The sequence below is a fragment of the Manduca sexta genome, chromosome 14 (assembly GCF_014839805.1).
Source record: "Manduca sexta isolate Smith_Timp_Sample1 chromosome 14, JHU_Msex_v1.0, whole genome shotgun sequence".
Taxonomy (NCBI): domain Eukaryota; kingdom Metazoa; phylum Arthropoda; class Insecta; order Lepidoptera; family Sphingidae; genus Manduca; species Manduca sexta.
Genome location: NC_051128.1, coordinates 9,708,953 through 9,723,147, shown reverse-complemented (window position 1 = coordinate 9,723,147; position 14,195 = coordinate 9,708,953). Strand labels below are relative to the sequence as shown.

The following is a 14,195-nucleotide window of genomic DNA, read 5'->3' as shown; positions in this document are numbered from 1 at the left end:
ATTGAGCGTAACGGGATCTGGTGTGACTTAATAAACTCACTTGGGTAACATTGCTTTTCATTAGGAGCGCTTGTAAATGATACACGACTGACACAAATATTTATAAAGCCATTTATTATACAGTATAATAACTACTTTCTTATTTGCAGCCAGCGTCAGCATCGTCGGTTTTGTTGGTGCACCTCGGAGCTGTGGGTGCGCTGGCCAGCGGGGCGGCGCTGTGCGGTGGAGGCGGCGCGTGCGCGTGTGGAGCCTTGCTCCACGCCCTACATCCTTTGCAGCTATGGACTGTATGCGGACTGCATGCTGACAGGGCCGCGGCCATCGCAGCCCCTCTGCATTACGCTGCGATTGTATCTGCGAGGAAGGCGAGTTAAATAGCGGATGCTCATAACTTTGTAAATTCTTATGAAATAAAGGTGCCATTAGGTACTAAATAAATAAAAATATATTTTTACTAAATTGACTTATCTAAAGTTAAAGATATAATTTAAACAGTCTGTTATTTGTTACTTTCAGGTCATGATTTGCGTAGCGAGTGGTTGGGTGGCAACAGCAGCGCTGCTCGCGCCCCTCGTCGCTGCTCAACCACCGCTAGCTTACAGTCCCGGGCTCGGAGGCTGTGCACCGGACTGCGGCGCGGGACCAACTGCTTTGGGATTCTGTTTATTGTATGCTCTAATAACGCTACTGATACCTGCCGCATTGGTATTATTGTGTAGTCTGAAGATTCTTCGAATCGCTCGGTATCATCGGCATAGGATCGCGGCAGCCATTTACGAGGTAACGCTATCAGCACAAGTTACTGTGACTCACCAAAGAAATCCATTTTCACCACCGCCGCCGCCTCGTCGACGAGCTCTTTCAGCGGTACTGCAACCTCTCGGATCATTGGCCATTTTGTATTTCCCGTACTACTGTATTTTAATATGGCCGGCTGTAGCAGTCCCCCCGCAACCCCTGGCGGCACTGGCCGCAGCTCTGCTAGCCGCAGCACCACCTGTTAACGGCATTTTGTACGGCATCAGAAGTCGAGCACTTCGAGATTCACTTCGGAACTACAGACGGAAAAGATTGACGAAAAGTGAGGTGACGCAGGAGATACAAGCAAGGACGCCTAGCGCATGCGGATCACGGCGGCCATCTTTGTCGGCTGGTTCGGGATGTATACGACCACCTACGACGAGAAGACTATCTGATGCAGCAGCTATAGGTTCGCGTGGATCGGAGAGGCCTGCACAACGTGCGGCTTCATGCAACATGCTACAAGACCCACAAGAAGAAGAGGTTCCGCGACCTCGAACTTCTGCTATACCATTAATTCGTGCTCCACCGCACGTAGTATTAGGAAGAGCGCTCGGTCTAGAAGAGAATGGGACTAGAGACCGTCGGCGACGTCAGTCACCTCGTATCACCGTGACTAGGGCGATGTCAGACGAGAGCGAGTCGCCGACTCGTCGTCCCTTATGCAGGCAGCAATCTCGCTCTAGTGGCGCTCTCCTCGGCGGCCTAAACTATTCACCAGTCATATCTGAACACATGCATTTAGATAATCCCGCAGATGAGCAACTCCTTCTCTCGTGGCCGCAACGCAAGCCCAACGAGAAACACGACGTTTTATAAAACGGGTAATAGTAATTTAGAGTAGTCTTTGATAGATGTGCATATAAAGACAATAAATGAGTGTGCGGTTCGGAGTCGAGTCAGCTTCGGTGTTTATGAATAATGTTATTTTTTAATCGCTTTGTATAGCCGTCTCTACTCGACCTTTTTTGCCGAATGGTGACCAAATAGAAAGTTTCCTATGAACATTTACTGTAATGTAGGCGTTACGATTCTCCTACAGGGTTCCTCCATATCGTTAGCTTTACCTACTGAAGTATTACTTTAGTGTATCGTAAAATTTCCAATAAATTCCATAGGTTTACGAAGAGATTATATTTTTGTTTGGTTTGTATTTTAAGAATTGTTATTTTCCTATTAATTATGATACTTGTTAATAAGTGTATAATGTTGAAAGTTCTTTATACATAACAGAGCATGGAAACTGCATTTGGCATTTGTAGAAGCCAGGCCGCTTACATTAAAATGTGTTTGTGCTGCGACAAAGCCAAATTTCATGCATTTATGTATTCTTTTATACATTAATTCCTTTGACAGCATCCCACAAAGCCCTGTGAGGTATTTTATGGCACGCCAGGAGTTCTTTTACCTCTCAATTTTAGAATGAGATACGCTTTTAATTCTAATAGCGACTGCTTCATTAAATAATGATTTCTTAAGTTTACGCGAATGTTAGACATTTAAATTAATTTAAATGCTTCATTAAAGTTCCTGAGTTTCTGCAACTGACGAATGATGTTTCCAATGAGTAAATGAATGGATACGTAAATATACATATGTATAAAAGCATGATTCTTCTAGTCTCACGATGTTTGCAAAAGTGTTTGCACGCAGTTAGTCTAATTTAAGGTATAGATGTTATTTGTACAACGCCAGACGCTTTTTCACTTTACAGCCGTCCAGAATTACAGCTATTTTACAATGATTAGTGAAATGTATCAAATTGTAGCCAAAGCGATAATGAAAATTTAATGTTGTTAAATTGTTCGAAACTTAATTGTTTACTGTTATATTCTTTTTATTATTATTTGTAAATATATGTCTATTGTATTTTATAGTTAGTGGTCCTATGGGCCATGTAACAGTCCCTTGTTCAATTTAGAGGTTTGGGAACAACATATAAGAGATTTTAACATGATTTATCAAAGTGTATGGAAGCCAGTCTAAAAAGGGCCTAATAGTTACTGCAACGTATGTTAAACATACATCACCTTCCCGTTTGGGTGATGAAACATTTTGAAACCAATGAAATATAAATAAGTTTGTATCGTATATTTGTTCTGTTTTGAAATGGTACTTCAGTTTTCGTGCGATGTAATAATATTCTTAATTACGGGTGTCACTCCAGAATTTATCTAAAATGGAACTTGGACGAATCGTTCACCGCTATCCTACTCATTTTAGCTTAGTGTTACCATGTTTATCGATAAAATAGCTTTGATACATTCCACTATTTGTATTATATTCTGCTTAGTTCTTTAGTAATTTCGAAGGTCAGTGCCAAGCACAATAATAGCCCTTCTGTTACAGAGAATAAAGTATTTTTTCCTGAATTTCTTGATATATATATTGCGAAACTCGCAGTTTAAATATTTGTCACAATTTAATTGCCAGTAAAATGATTTCTTTAAAAATTAGAAAATGGTGGCTGCATTTTGTTTTTGCGATGTATAAAGCTTATTTTGAACAGAGCGACAGAATCAAGAGTTTAAAGCAAAATCTATTAAAATGCCTTTAAAAAGCTGAGCATTCTGGTGTTAAATACAAATTAAATTAACAGCAATTATTTACACACAAACACATCACTCATTTTTCGCCGAGTGTGTTCCGTCCCATGATGTGATAGGGGGTGAGCCTATCGCCATATCGGGCACTAATTCTAGACTCCGGGCTGATACTGAGCAAAAAAACCCAAATATCACGTTGCTCTACCCGGAATTCGAATCCAAGACTTCAGAGCGCTGCCGTACCGCGCATGCAGAGGTACAACTATGCCACCGAGGCAGTCATTATTGATTTGTTAGCAGTTAAGTCATTATGAATACAGCAACAAAATACATAATGAGATGCCTTCAAGAGACTGTATGCCCACATTATTTTTATTACCTAATTTAAACATTTATCTGCTGCTATAAAGCTAGTTTGTAGGCCGCCACAACGATTGCGATTAATGACTGGTCTCTGTCCCTTATTCGTCGCCGTCGGTTTTGGATTGCGTTGAATTTACATTTCGCCGAATATATTTTGCCAGGCTTGCTGTCGACCGCAAATAGAATTTTTCATTCTTCATGCAGAATTAGTTTCAGAAACTTTTATTGCCAGATGTGGCGTACAATGATTTCTTTTTGAAAATCCTCTGTCGCTATGTTATAAGTAAGCTTTTAGTATAAAGTAGGTTGGACGTAGTAAGTAAAATTATTTGAAAGTAAATAAAAAAGATTTTAATGTCGTTATTCTATAATAAATGTTTAAGCAGATGTAATACGAATTGTTATTCTAGTCAATGAGCTGTTGTTTTATTGTCTGTGTTAATTTAAAATATGTAAGTAATTAATTAAACGACACAATCGTAAAATATGTTTTTTTTTTCTAACCATCACACCTTTTTACCCGAAGAGGTAGGCAGCGGCGCATATAGCATAATACGTGAAGAAAAAACTTTGTACCGCTGTTTATATACTTACTACATGGCGCACACGGAAGAGTGAGATTTGATATAATTAGATTTCATATAGAAAACGAGAGCAGAAAAATCAAATTTATTTACTTGTAATATGTGTTGCAAATATATTAAATTTGACGGACGAATTACGACCTTTCTACATTAGAAATGTCACTGGAAGATCACTAGTAAAAATAATAACCTTTCTAGACGGACTCTCATGTACAAGAAATGGTTTACCTAGTAAAACATGTAAACAGTAACGCTATAACAAATAATTTGAATTACAAATACAAATACTCTTTATTGTAACCATGGTTAAATAAAGAGACACAAACAACTACTTCGCCCATGAATACAATAAAATATTTCATTTATCAGGGTATAATCTCATCTCTCTCAATCTCAGCCAATATTTAAATGCACGTGACGAAGTTTAAAGCAACAGGGCAGAGCAGATTTAGTAAAATTTGTAGCCAAAATCTAATGAAACTGAGACAACTATTCCCGTGTTTCAAGGCATATTCTAAGAAATAGCTGTTAATACAAATTAAGGTGTGCATAAATCAAATTGTTGAACGAACTAAATTGCACCTATAATAGATGTTCGCAATTTAACATCAAAGTTGGCCGAGGTATAATGACGTCGTAAAATTAGTTATTACGAGAAATTTCTCTTAATTAAAATAATTTTCTAATTATATTATAAATGGCGTTCAGATTAAATTTATAGGGAGGCTATTAAACAATATATTATGTAACGCAAAGAAATTGATAAAAGTCTATTTATTTATTTAGAAAACAATATATTTATTCTTACTAGCTGACCCGACAGACGTTATCCCGTCTTACCCATGAATTTGCAGCACGCTTTCTGTCAATCGCTGACAGTTATATACAATTAATATTTTCGTTAAGTATTCTTATTTTCTAACAATTAGCAATAAAGGTTCAACTTATAGCAAACTAATAAAAATTAAACAGTAGATTGGTAAGTAACGGATTATAAATCGGACGGACGTCTTGGACGGTCTGGCAAGGACGTAGAGTAGGAAAAAGCAACGCCCTTATTTTCATTTTAAACGAATCATAAATGTTTTTACAAAATAATTTCCTACCTACTTACGTACCTAATATCGTAAGGGTCCCAATGGCCCTTTTGTCGGCCATAATAATTCTGAACTCGAAGCTTGTAACACGAGTTTGAGGGTTAACGGCGAGCCCTTTTCTAACTTGTACGTTTGGGAGCAAGTATTTGGAGTTACACCAGTTAAGTGACTGTTAACTGTCGCCTTAGCCCTCTTTCACGAAATTGGATAGTGTAGTTTCGACATGTCATCAAGCCACCATTATTTTATCCTAAAACTGTTTTATTTCCCTCATTCCAATGGTCAAATGTATTATACATATAGAGTGACTAAATAAATATAATTTCAATAGTATTATCAATAACGTCCAAGGCAAATACTCTATGTAATTTGCGTAGTCACCAATGTAGGTAAATGTCACGTTCAACTAATGTGATGAATATTTCTTTTATCGCTCCATATTCATGTATTTGCACTTTTATTGTTTTCAAATATGGAATTAAATCATTCTGCCATACGGAACATGTCCAATATCCAGGTTGATATGCATACGAGTAATGTATCAAAATTATGCAAGAAGGAAGATTGGTGTTAGCTTTGTTTTAAAAAAGGACGGAATCGCAGTGCTTTGAATATCTAGAGTGATGCGGCAAACAAGGAGGGCTTTCGTTCCATATTTGAATTCAAATTGATGGTTGATGTAAAGGCAATCTTAACCTTTCTTTGATTGTATTTTCCTTGTAACCTTTTTTGTAATTTCCTTCTTTTTGTATTTTCCTTTTTATTATAAACGCCTTAATCCCTGATTATAAAAAAATATCAACCCGAGAAGACAGCGTAAGTATGAACGTGGTTGTACTAACAATTGCTGATAGGTTCTCCTCGATCGCATTTATAAAGATAAACTCAATAATTATGCCAATTAGCCGAAGTTATAAGTTTTTTAGCATTTTAAGTGGCGCACTTGAAACTTAAGTTGGCTAGATAGGTTTTATCTAAAAATACTCACTAAACCTTGCTAAAAAAAATGCTCGCGACATAAAAACTAAAGCTTCTGTTTAGATAATGCATTCGTAGCAGCAGCAGCAGATAATTACCGATATAAAAGCCGACTGCATAACCAAAATGACAATTCCATACCACGCCGCGCCGTACCGCGATAATGGGAAAATTTAATTCAATTTATATATTTGCGGTGAATACGACTTTGTGTTTAAAATTGCGTTGCATTATTAACCCAAAAACAATAATTTAAAAAAGTTTTCCTCTTTACCTATACTTGAAATATTGTCTTAAAAATTGTTTACACATTCCTTGGACAACCAAGTTCTTGAAAGCATGGATATGCACTTCACTTTAAAAGGAAAATTACACGTAAAACTTCGCAATACTGTTTCCTTCGTTTATCGGGTACACATAAAAACCAACTTATTTGACATTGCAATAGCGTTTTCAATTTGAACGAAGCTGGAGTAAACAACTGTTCAATTGCTACATCGATTTCATCTACATTGAATTTTATGAGTGCGATATCACCGACCTTAAGGGTTGGGTATTGATTGGAATCGTTGTGCTGAGATTGCTGATCGTGGATCGCGACACGCTAACGTTGATTACAACAGTTTTTCACCTGAGACGGTATTCCGACTCGACTTTACGCTGAATACGTATTCGTGGTCCTGTTGTAATCGCCTAATGAATGGCACGTTTTTAAATTTATAATATTTGGTTACTTGGTTATTAATAGATGGTAATATAAATTCTCAATAAGATTTGCAATGGTTAAGGAACATCAGTTGATGTATGAACTGTGAAGCATTTTTACCTTATGATAATAATATATTTTAACTAGAGAAGGTACTCGAAGGGCAAAAAATTAAAATAAGACTTATAAAAAATCTCATTATGCTTTCGCAATCTTAGACTGGTATTGTTTTACGACCCAAGAGACATTAAAACATCTTTAGGGATACGAGAGAAAGATAATATTTTAATATCGAGTTAATTATACAGTTAGTTTGCGTCAAGCGAAGATAAAAGGGTGCAGGGGACGTTTTCAAAATTCAATTTCTTAAAGTTTTGCCATAAAGTTGCATTTTGATTACAGTTATTTTTAATTACGCAGCTTTATATATAGTTATGTTTTTTTAACATGACCAAACATTTATAGTTGTTTGGCAACGTCATCTCGCAAATTGGGTATTATAAACACTCTCAAGCTCTTTGTCTGCGAAGAGGTAGGCAGAGGGGCAACTAGTACACCAATAATCCCAATTCCAGAAATTCAAAATCCGCACGAATTCCAGACTCCGGGCTGATTCTGAGTAGAAGAACCCAATATCACTTTGCCCGACTCGGAAATCAAACCGGTGACCGCAGCACTGCAGCGATGACTGCAGTCGTACCACAATAGAACTACGCTATCGATTAAAAATATTTTAAACACTGATTATATGCCTTTGTACGATTAGGATTTCTGGTTAGTTGGTTCTTCTTCTTTATTAATTATTTTTGCGGGGTTTATAAGTTTAATTAGTTAACCAACAAATACTCATTATAAATGCTAACACCAAAAATAATAAAAAACTCAACGGCCTTCATTGATTTAGCGACGAAAACCGTGAAAACCATTTCACCACTGAGGTCCGTAAGTCATTACAAACTGACGTAATGACAATCAAATTTTCTTGAAAATATTTACCTCGGCATTCTTTCCTTAAACCTTTCCACTAATACGAGTATAACTGAAGATAATTTATTAAAGTAAAAGAAGTCGAATTTCGTAACGCAATAGATTTTTTTTTATTGCCCACCTGTTCATACCTGGTTACCGTTGTCGATAAACATCGGCTGTAAGTGGCTAAGGGGGAAATTTTTCGAAAGGGAACCAGATACAACATATAAGTACCTACTAATAATATGAATAAATGCGGTTTGCAAACCGTTCTAATCATACTTAGAATTTACATAAATTACGAAAGGGAAGTCGGCAGGATCAGTTTATACTTTATATAGAGCCTTCGTCACTGTCGGCTATGCTAGAGACATGGCCAAAGATCTGTAGACCTCGATTGAAAATGGACGTATTTTAAGAGACTGGAAACAGCGTGCAATAACGCTAATTTGGGACTCATTTCTTCCTTCTGCTCATATTTATGTATTTATTTATAGAACAATTTGAACTTTATAATAAATAATGATGCCCGTAAACCTTTTTTACAAGAGGGTATGTCAACGTGCAAAGAGTGACTTTGTTAGGCGAATTTGACAACCTATGTTGAGGTTTGCATAGCCAAATACAAAGCCTTTTTAATAATGTTATGTAAACTGGCCGTGTAACAGTATGTATCTTTTGAATTATTGTATTTGGAATGAAATAACAATGTACTGTTACTAAGCAATGTGTGCTAGTCTAATACGGTTGTCAAATGTGTTCACTCTATTGAAAATATAAGTTCCTATTCGACGGAAAACCTGGTTTACTTTCCACACTTACTCTGCAAGGGCGACTCGAAGCCCAACAATGGTTATGGGCCCAGTTCACCCAGAAAACCAGTAACTAGGGAGTGAAAATTTTGTCTGACATTTCTAGTGTCATACGAATTATTCAAGTAAAATAAAAATGAATAATGTCTCGGCAATCCGCATCGAGCCCTTAAACAAGGACAATTATGAGAGTTGGCGAATTCAGGCTGAAGCTATTTTGATAAAGAGTGACGGATGGAAATTCGTAAGCGGTAAGCTAACAAAGCCCACTGGTGAGGCTGACTTATTAAAATGGGGAGGTCGAAGACGCAAGAGCGAAGGCAGACATCATTCTTGCAATAAGCGCATCAGAATTGCGACATATTCGAGGTTGCAATACTTCCAGAGAAGTATGGTTACGACTGGAGTCGGTTTATGCGTCGCGTGGTCCTGCCAAAAAGGCGACACTACTAAAAAGACTCTTAACTCATAAGATGAGTGAGTCGGGAGATATCCGAGAAGAAATGGGCAAATTTTTTGATGCAGTAGATAAACTAGATGGTATGGATGTCAAAATCCATGACGATTTGTTGGCTATTATTTTATTATATAGTTTACCAGCAAGTTTCGATAGTTTTCGCTGTGCGATTGAGACTAGAGATGAGCTGCCAAAGTCCGAGATACTCAAAGTCAAGATTCTAGAGGAATATGAATGTAGAAGTACTAATCATCAGATACAGGACAGCGTTATGTATACTCAAAGGAATAAAAGAAGTGTAAAGTCTGTTAAGCCGACCACAAGTGGCAAATCGAATGAAAGGAGTAACATAACAAATACGTCTATAAAATATAAAACAAAGGAAAATGAAAGGAGAGTATTGTGCTGTTATCGTTGTAATCGTCCAGGGCATAAAGCTTCGGAATGTCAATCAAAACCACAACATTTTAGTTATAATGTAGATGAGGAACTAACATCTTTAAATGTTTCAGATTTAGATGAATGTAATGTTGTTGATTCTCAAAAGCAGCGATGGGTATTGGACTCTGGTTGCACGTCCCATTTATGCAATGATGTACACAAATTTGGTGGTAACTTACTAGAAAGCAGAGGTAAATTGAAGCTAGCTACTAACATGAGCGCAGAAGTCCGAGGTAAGGGCGTAGTTAGACTATCGGCATTAAGTGACAATTCCGTAGGCACAATCGAGTTTAAGGACACACTCTATGTTCCGGATTTAAGAACCAATTTGGTTTCTGTAGCCAAAATTACTGATAATGGTTACGATGTCAAATTCACTCGCGACTTAGCGTGGGTAATTGATAAAATGGTCAAGTTAAGTTGACGGCATATCGTCAGGGTAACTTATATTGTCTTGAAGAATTTGAAGCTGCTAATGCCATAATTGAGCGCAATGTAAATCTACAATCTTGGCATAAACGTTTGGGACATCTGAATGGAAAGGATGTTGTCAAACTATTAGGAAAATTAGGTGAAAATGTGAATGTAAACGACATTAGCATGATACGTGACTGCGGGATTTGTGCTAAAGGAAAAATGTCTGCATTACCATTTGGTGAATCTAATGGTCCATGCAATGAAAAATTGCGAATCGTTTACTCTGACATTGTAGGCCCAATGAGATGTGAATCAAAGACGGGTGGTAAATATTTTATAACTTTTATCGACGATAGTACCCGCTGGTGCGAGATATATATTCTGAAATCTAAAAATAAAGCTCTAGATGCATTCAAACTGTACAAGAGTTATGTTGAAAATTTAACAGGATCGAAGATTAAATATTTTCAATCCGATAACGGCGGTGAATACTGTAACGCCGAATTTGAAGAGTTTCTGCAATCAGAAGGGATCATGAGGAGATTAACTGTAGCTCGGACACCACAGCAAAATGGAGTTGCTGAAAGGTTGAACCGAACGCTGGTCGAGATGGCTAGATGCATGCTTCTGGATTGCAAGTTACCTATGAGCTTTTGGGCTGAAGCCGTAGATACAGCATGTTACATAAGGAACCGTTGCCCCACTAGGAGTTTATGTGGCGAAATCCCTTATGAAAAATGGTTCAACAAACCAGTCAAAATTCATTATCTACGAAAGTTTGGTGCAAAAGTATATGTACTTGATAAGAATCCAAGTAAGGATAAGTTCGCTGCTCGCGGAATATTAGGAATGTTTGTAGGGTATCCTAGAACATCAAAAGGATTTAGGGTGTGGATACCGGAACAGAGAAAGTTCATGATTTCTAGAGATATAAAATTCTATGAGACTGAAGAAATTGAAAATGAAATGCTACAAGACGGATCAAATATCACTAATGATATTAAAAATATGGACTACAATGACAAGAAATTCATTGATATCATTTTTGATCAAAAGTCTGAGGCAATACAGAGTACGGATAACTTTGCAATGCCCGAGAATATAACATCTATGGAACCGGAAATGATCACCGAAAGACTAGAGTCAATTGAGGAAGGAGATCCGGAAGAAATAGGTATAAGCTCGAAAACGCTTGAATGTGATACTCAAACAAGAGGTGTAGTACTGAACAGAGGTCCCGGGAGACCCAAAGTGCTACATACTGGCCGAGTAGGCCGTCCCAGAAAAGTTTATCAATCGGTGCAAATAGAACAGCCGGAAAGTATTGTAGAAACGGAACCAATACAAGTAGAAGAACCAGAACAGTCAATAGAAAATGAAGCTGAAGAAACTTTTGGAGACTGCATGGATTTTGCAGGTTCTGTGGAAATATCGCTAAAAGAGGCTCTTCAAGGAGACGAACGGTCAGCTTGGAAAGAGGCCATTCTATCTGAAATAAGGAGTCTGATACAAAAGACACCTGGGATGTCGTTAGTAGACCGTCAAATAGAAATATTGTTGGTTGTCGATACGTTTTGACAACCAAGACAAATGTGGATAAATCAACTGTGAAAAAAGCAAGACTAGTTGCTCAAGGATTCAGTCAACGATTCGGAGTTGATTACGATAAAACGTTTGCGCCCGTAGCAAGGTTGGATACCGTTAGACTATTGATGGCTTTATCTGTTGAGATGAATCTTGAGATTCATCAGGTAGACATTAATACGGCTTACTTAAATGGATATCTAGACGAAGAAATTTATATGCAAGTTCCAAAATTGTTGAAGGAGTCGTTAATAAAACTGATATACAATGAGGGCGAGAAACCTTTTGTAATTAAACGAGCTAAAGAAATGCTTGAAAGTTTGAACACTGGTGGCGACGTATGCTTGCTAAAAAAATCCTTATATGGATTAAAACAAGCTGGTCGGCAATGGAATATAAGACTCGATAAGAAGTTAAAGGAAATGGGTTTAACACAAAGTCTAAATGAACCCTGTTTATATTTTAGAAAACAAGGTAACGAACATTTATTTGTACTTGTATTTACAGATGATATTCTTATAGCGTCGGAAAAAGGAGAGCGCATAACTCGTTTTAAAAATGAACTAAGGAAGGAGTTTGACTTAAAAGATTACGGTCAAGCAAAATATTTTTAGGAATTGACATCCGACGAACTGACAACGTCATTACATTGTCGCAAGAAGAATATTGTAAACAATTATTAACAAAATATAACATGCAAGATGCGAATAATATTAAAACACCTATGGAAATTAGTAATGGTAGAAAAATAGAACGATGTGATGATGAAAAGGCTAAGAATTGGCCATATCGAGAATTGATAGGCTCATTGATGTATCTAAGTGTTGCAACGAGGCCTGATATCACAAACTCTGTGGTAAAACTGGCACAATTCTGTAACAATCCTAAGCAAGAAGACTGGAAAGTGGCAAAACGGATTTTACGCTATTTGAAAGGAACAATAAACTACGGACTGGTGTATAAGAAAACTGGTGAGTTCGTGAAAGGATACTGCGATGCAGATTGGGGTAGTTGTTCTATAGACAGACGGTCATTTTCGGGATATGTTTTTACTTTAGCTGGTGCTGGCATCACGTGGATGTCGCGTAAACAACGAACTGTTGCAACATCCAGCTGCGAGGCGGAGTATGTCAGTCTTGCGGAAGCTGTTAAGGAAGGATTGTACCTACAAAGTTTACTCAACGAATTGGGGCTTGAAAGGTATGCGTCCATATCCCTTAATGCCGATAGTAGATCTGCGATTTTCCTGGCCCAAGATCCTGTGTTTCATGCTAGGAGCAAACACATCGATATTAAATATCATTTTGTTAGGAGGGTTCTAAAAGATAATAAAAGTATAAGTTTGGGACATGTAGCCACTACCGATATGATAGCAGATGTATTAACAAAACCGCTGCCTAGCATTAAACATTATAAATGTATAGACGGTATAGGTCTTAAATCTTGTTAAGATTTTTATACTTGCAGGATTTATTTATTTGTTTCATTTAATTTTAATTGAAGACTTTGTATTTGAGGGGGCGTGTTGAGGTTTGCATAGCCAAATACAAAGCCTTTTAATAATGTTATGTAAACTGGCCGTGTAACAGTATGTATCTTTTGAATTATTGTATTTGGAATGAAATAACAATGTACTGTTACTAAGCAATGTGTGCTAGTCTAATACGGTTGTCAAATGTGTTCACTCTATTGAAAATATAAGTTCCTATTCGACGGAAAACCTGGTTTACTTTCCACACTTACTCTGCAAGGGCGACTCGAAGCCCAACAACCTACACAATAAGAGCGGAAATTATACGCTGCTGGAACTCGAAAGAAATGCTTTTCAAACTCTTCCGTGTTTCTTTCATGTCACGGATTTCAAAGTTTAATTAGACGTAATATATCCAATAGAATATTATAAATATTAATATTATATTATAATATTTCAATGCACCTTGGTATTGTAGATATTATAATCTACTAACTGTTGTTTCGAAACCCGTTAATAAAGATGTATATAATTGTGGCTCTTAAAAAAATCGGTGAAGCCTACATACATATATGTCATGGTAGTAACTTTCGCATTTATAAGTGGGATAAAGGCAATTTTTTATTTTGCAAAATTAAATAGGATATATACCAGGAAAGGACTTTAATACGGGCAAAGCCGCCAACTGTACCTAGTAATAGCCAAAAAAAAGTCCATAAAAAGTGAAGTGTCGGCTTTTACTGCTTTCCTAATGGACGATATTTTATTAACCAACTTGATGAATGAATTACTAAATGCGTACAAACTTCCAAAAGTTACTAGGTGTTTTCGAAAATGTGGTGCCATTTAAGAGTTGGTGAAGTTTTAATCTATACTAATATATAAAGCTGAAGAGTTTGTTCATATCTTTGAACGCGATAATCTCAGAAACTATAAAACCGATTTTTATTTTTTTTTAATAGAAAC

At 36.9% G+C, this 14,195-nt stretch overlaps 1 protein-coding gene across 1 annotated transcript in view; it reads left to right on the top strand.

The window, feature by feature from the left end:
• Positions 1-2,443, top strand: part of LOC115439890 (beta-3 adrenergic receptor) — a 39,694-nt gene extending 37,251 nt beyond the window's left edge. The window contains exons 2-3 of the mRNA XM_030163944.2: positions 150-368; positions 520-2,443. Coding sequence (XP_030019804.1) covers positions 150-368; positions 520-1,623 — 1,323 coding nt within the window. The 3' untranslated portion in view covers positions 1,624-2,443. The remainder of the gene's footprint in view (positions 1-149; positions 369-519) is intronic.
• The last annotated feature ends 11,752 nt before the right edge of the window (positions 2,444-14,195 follow it).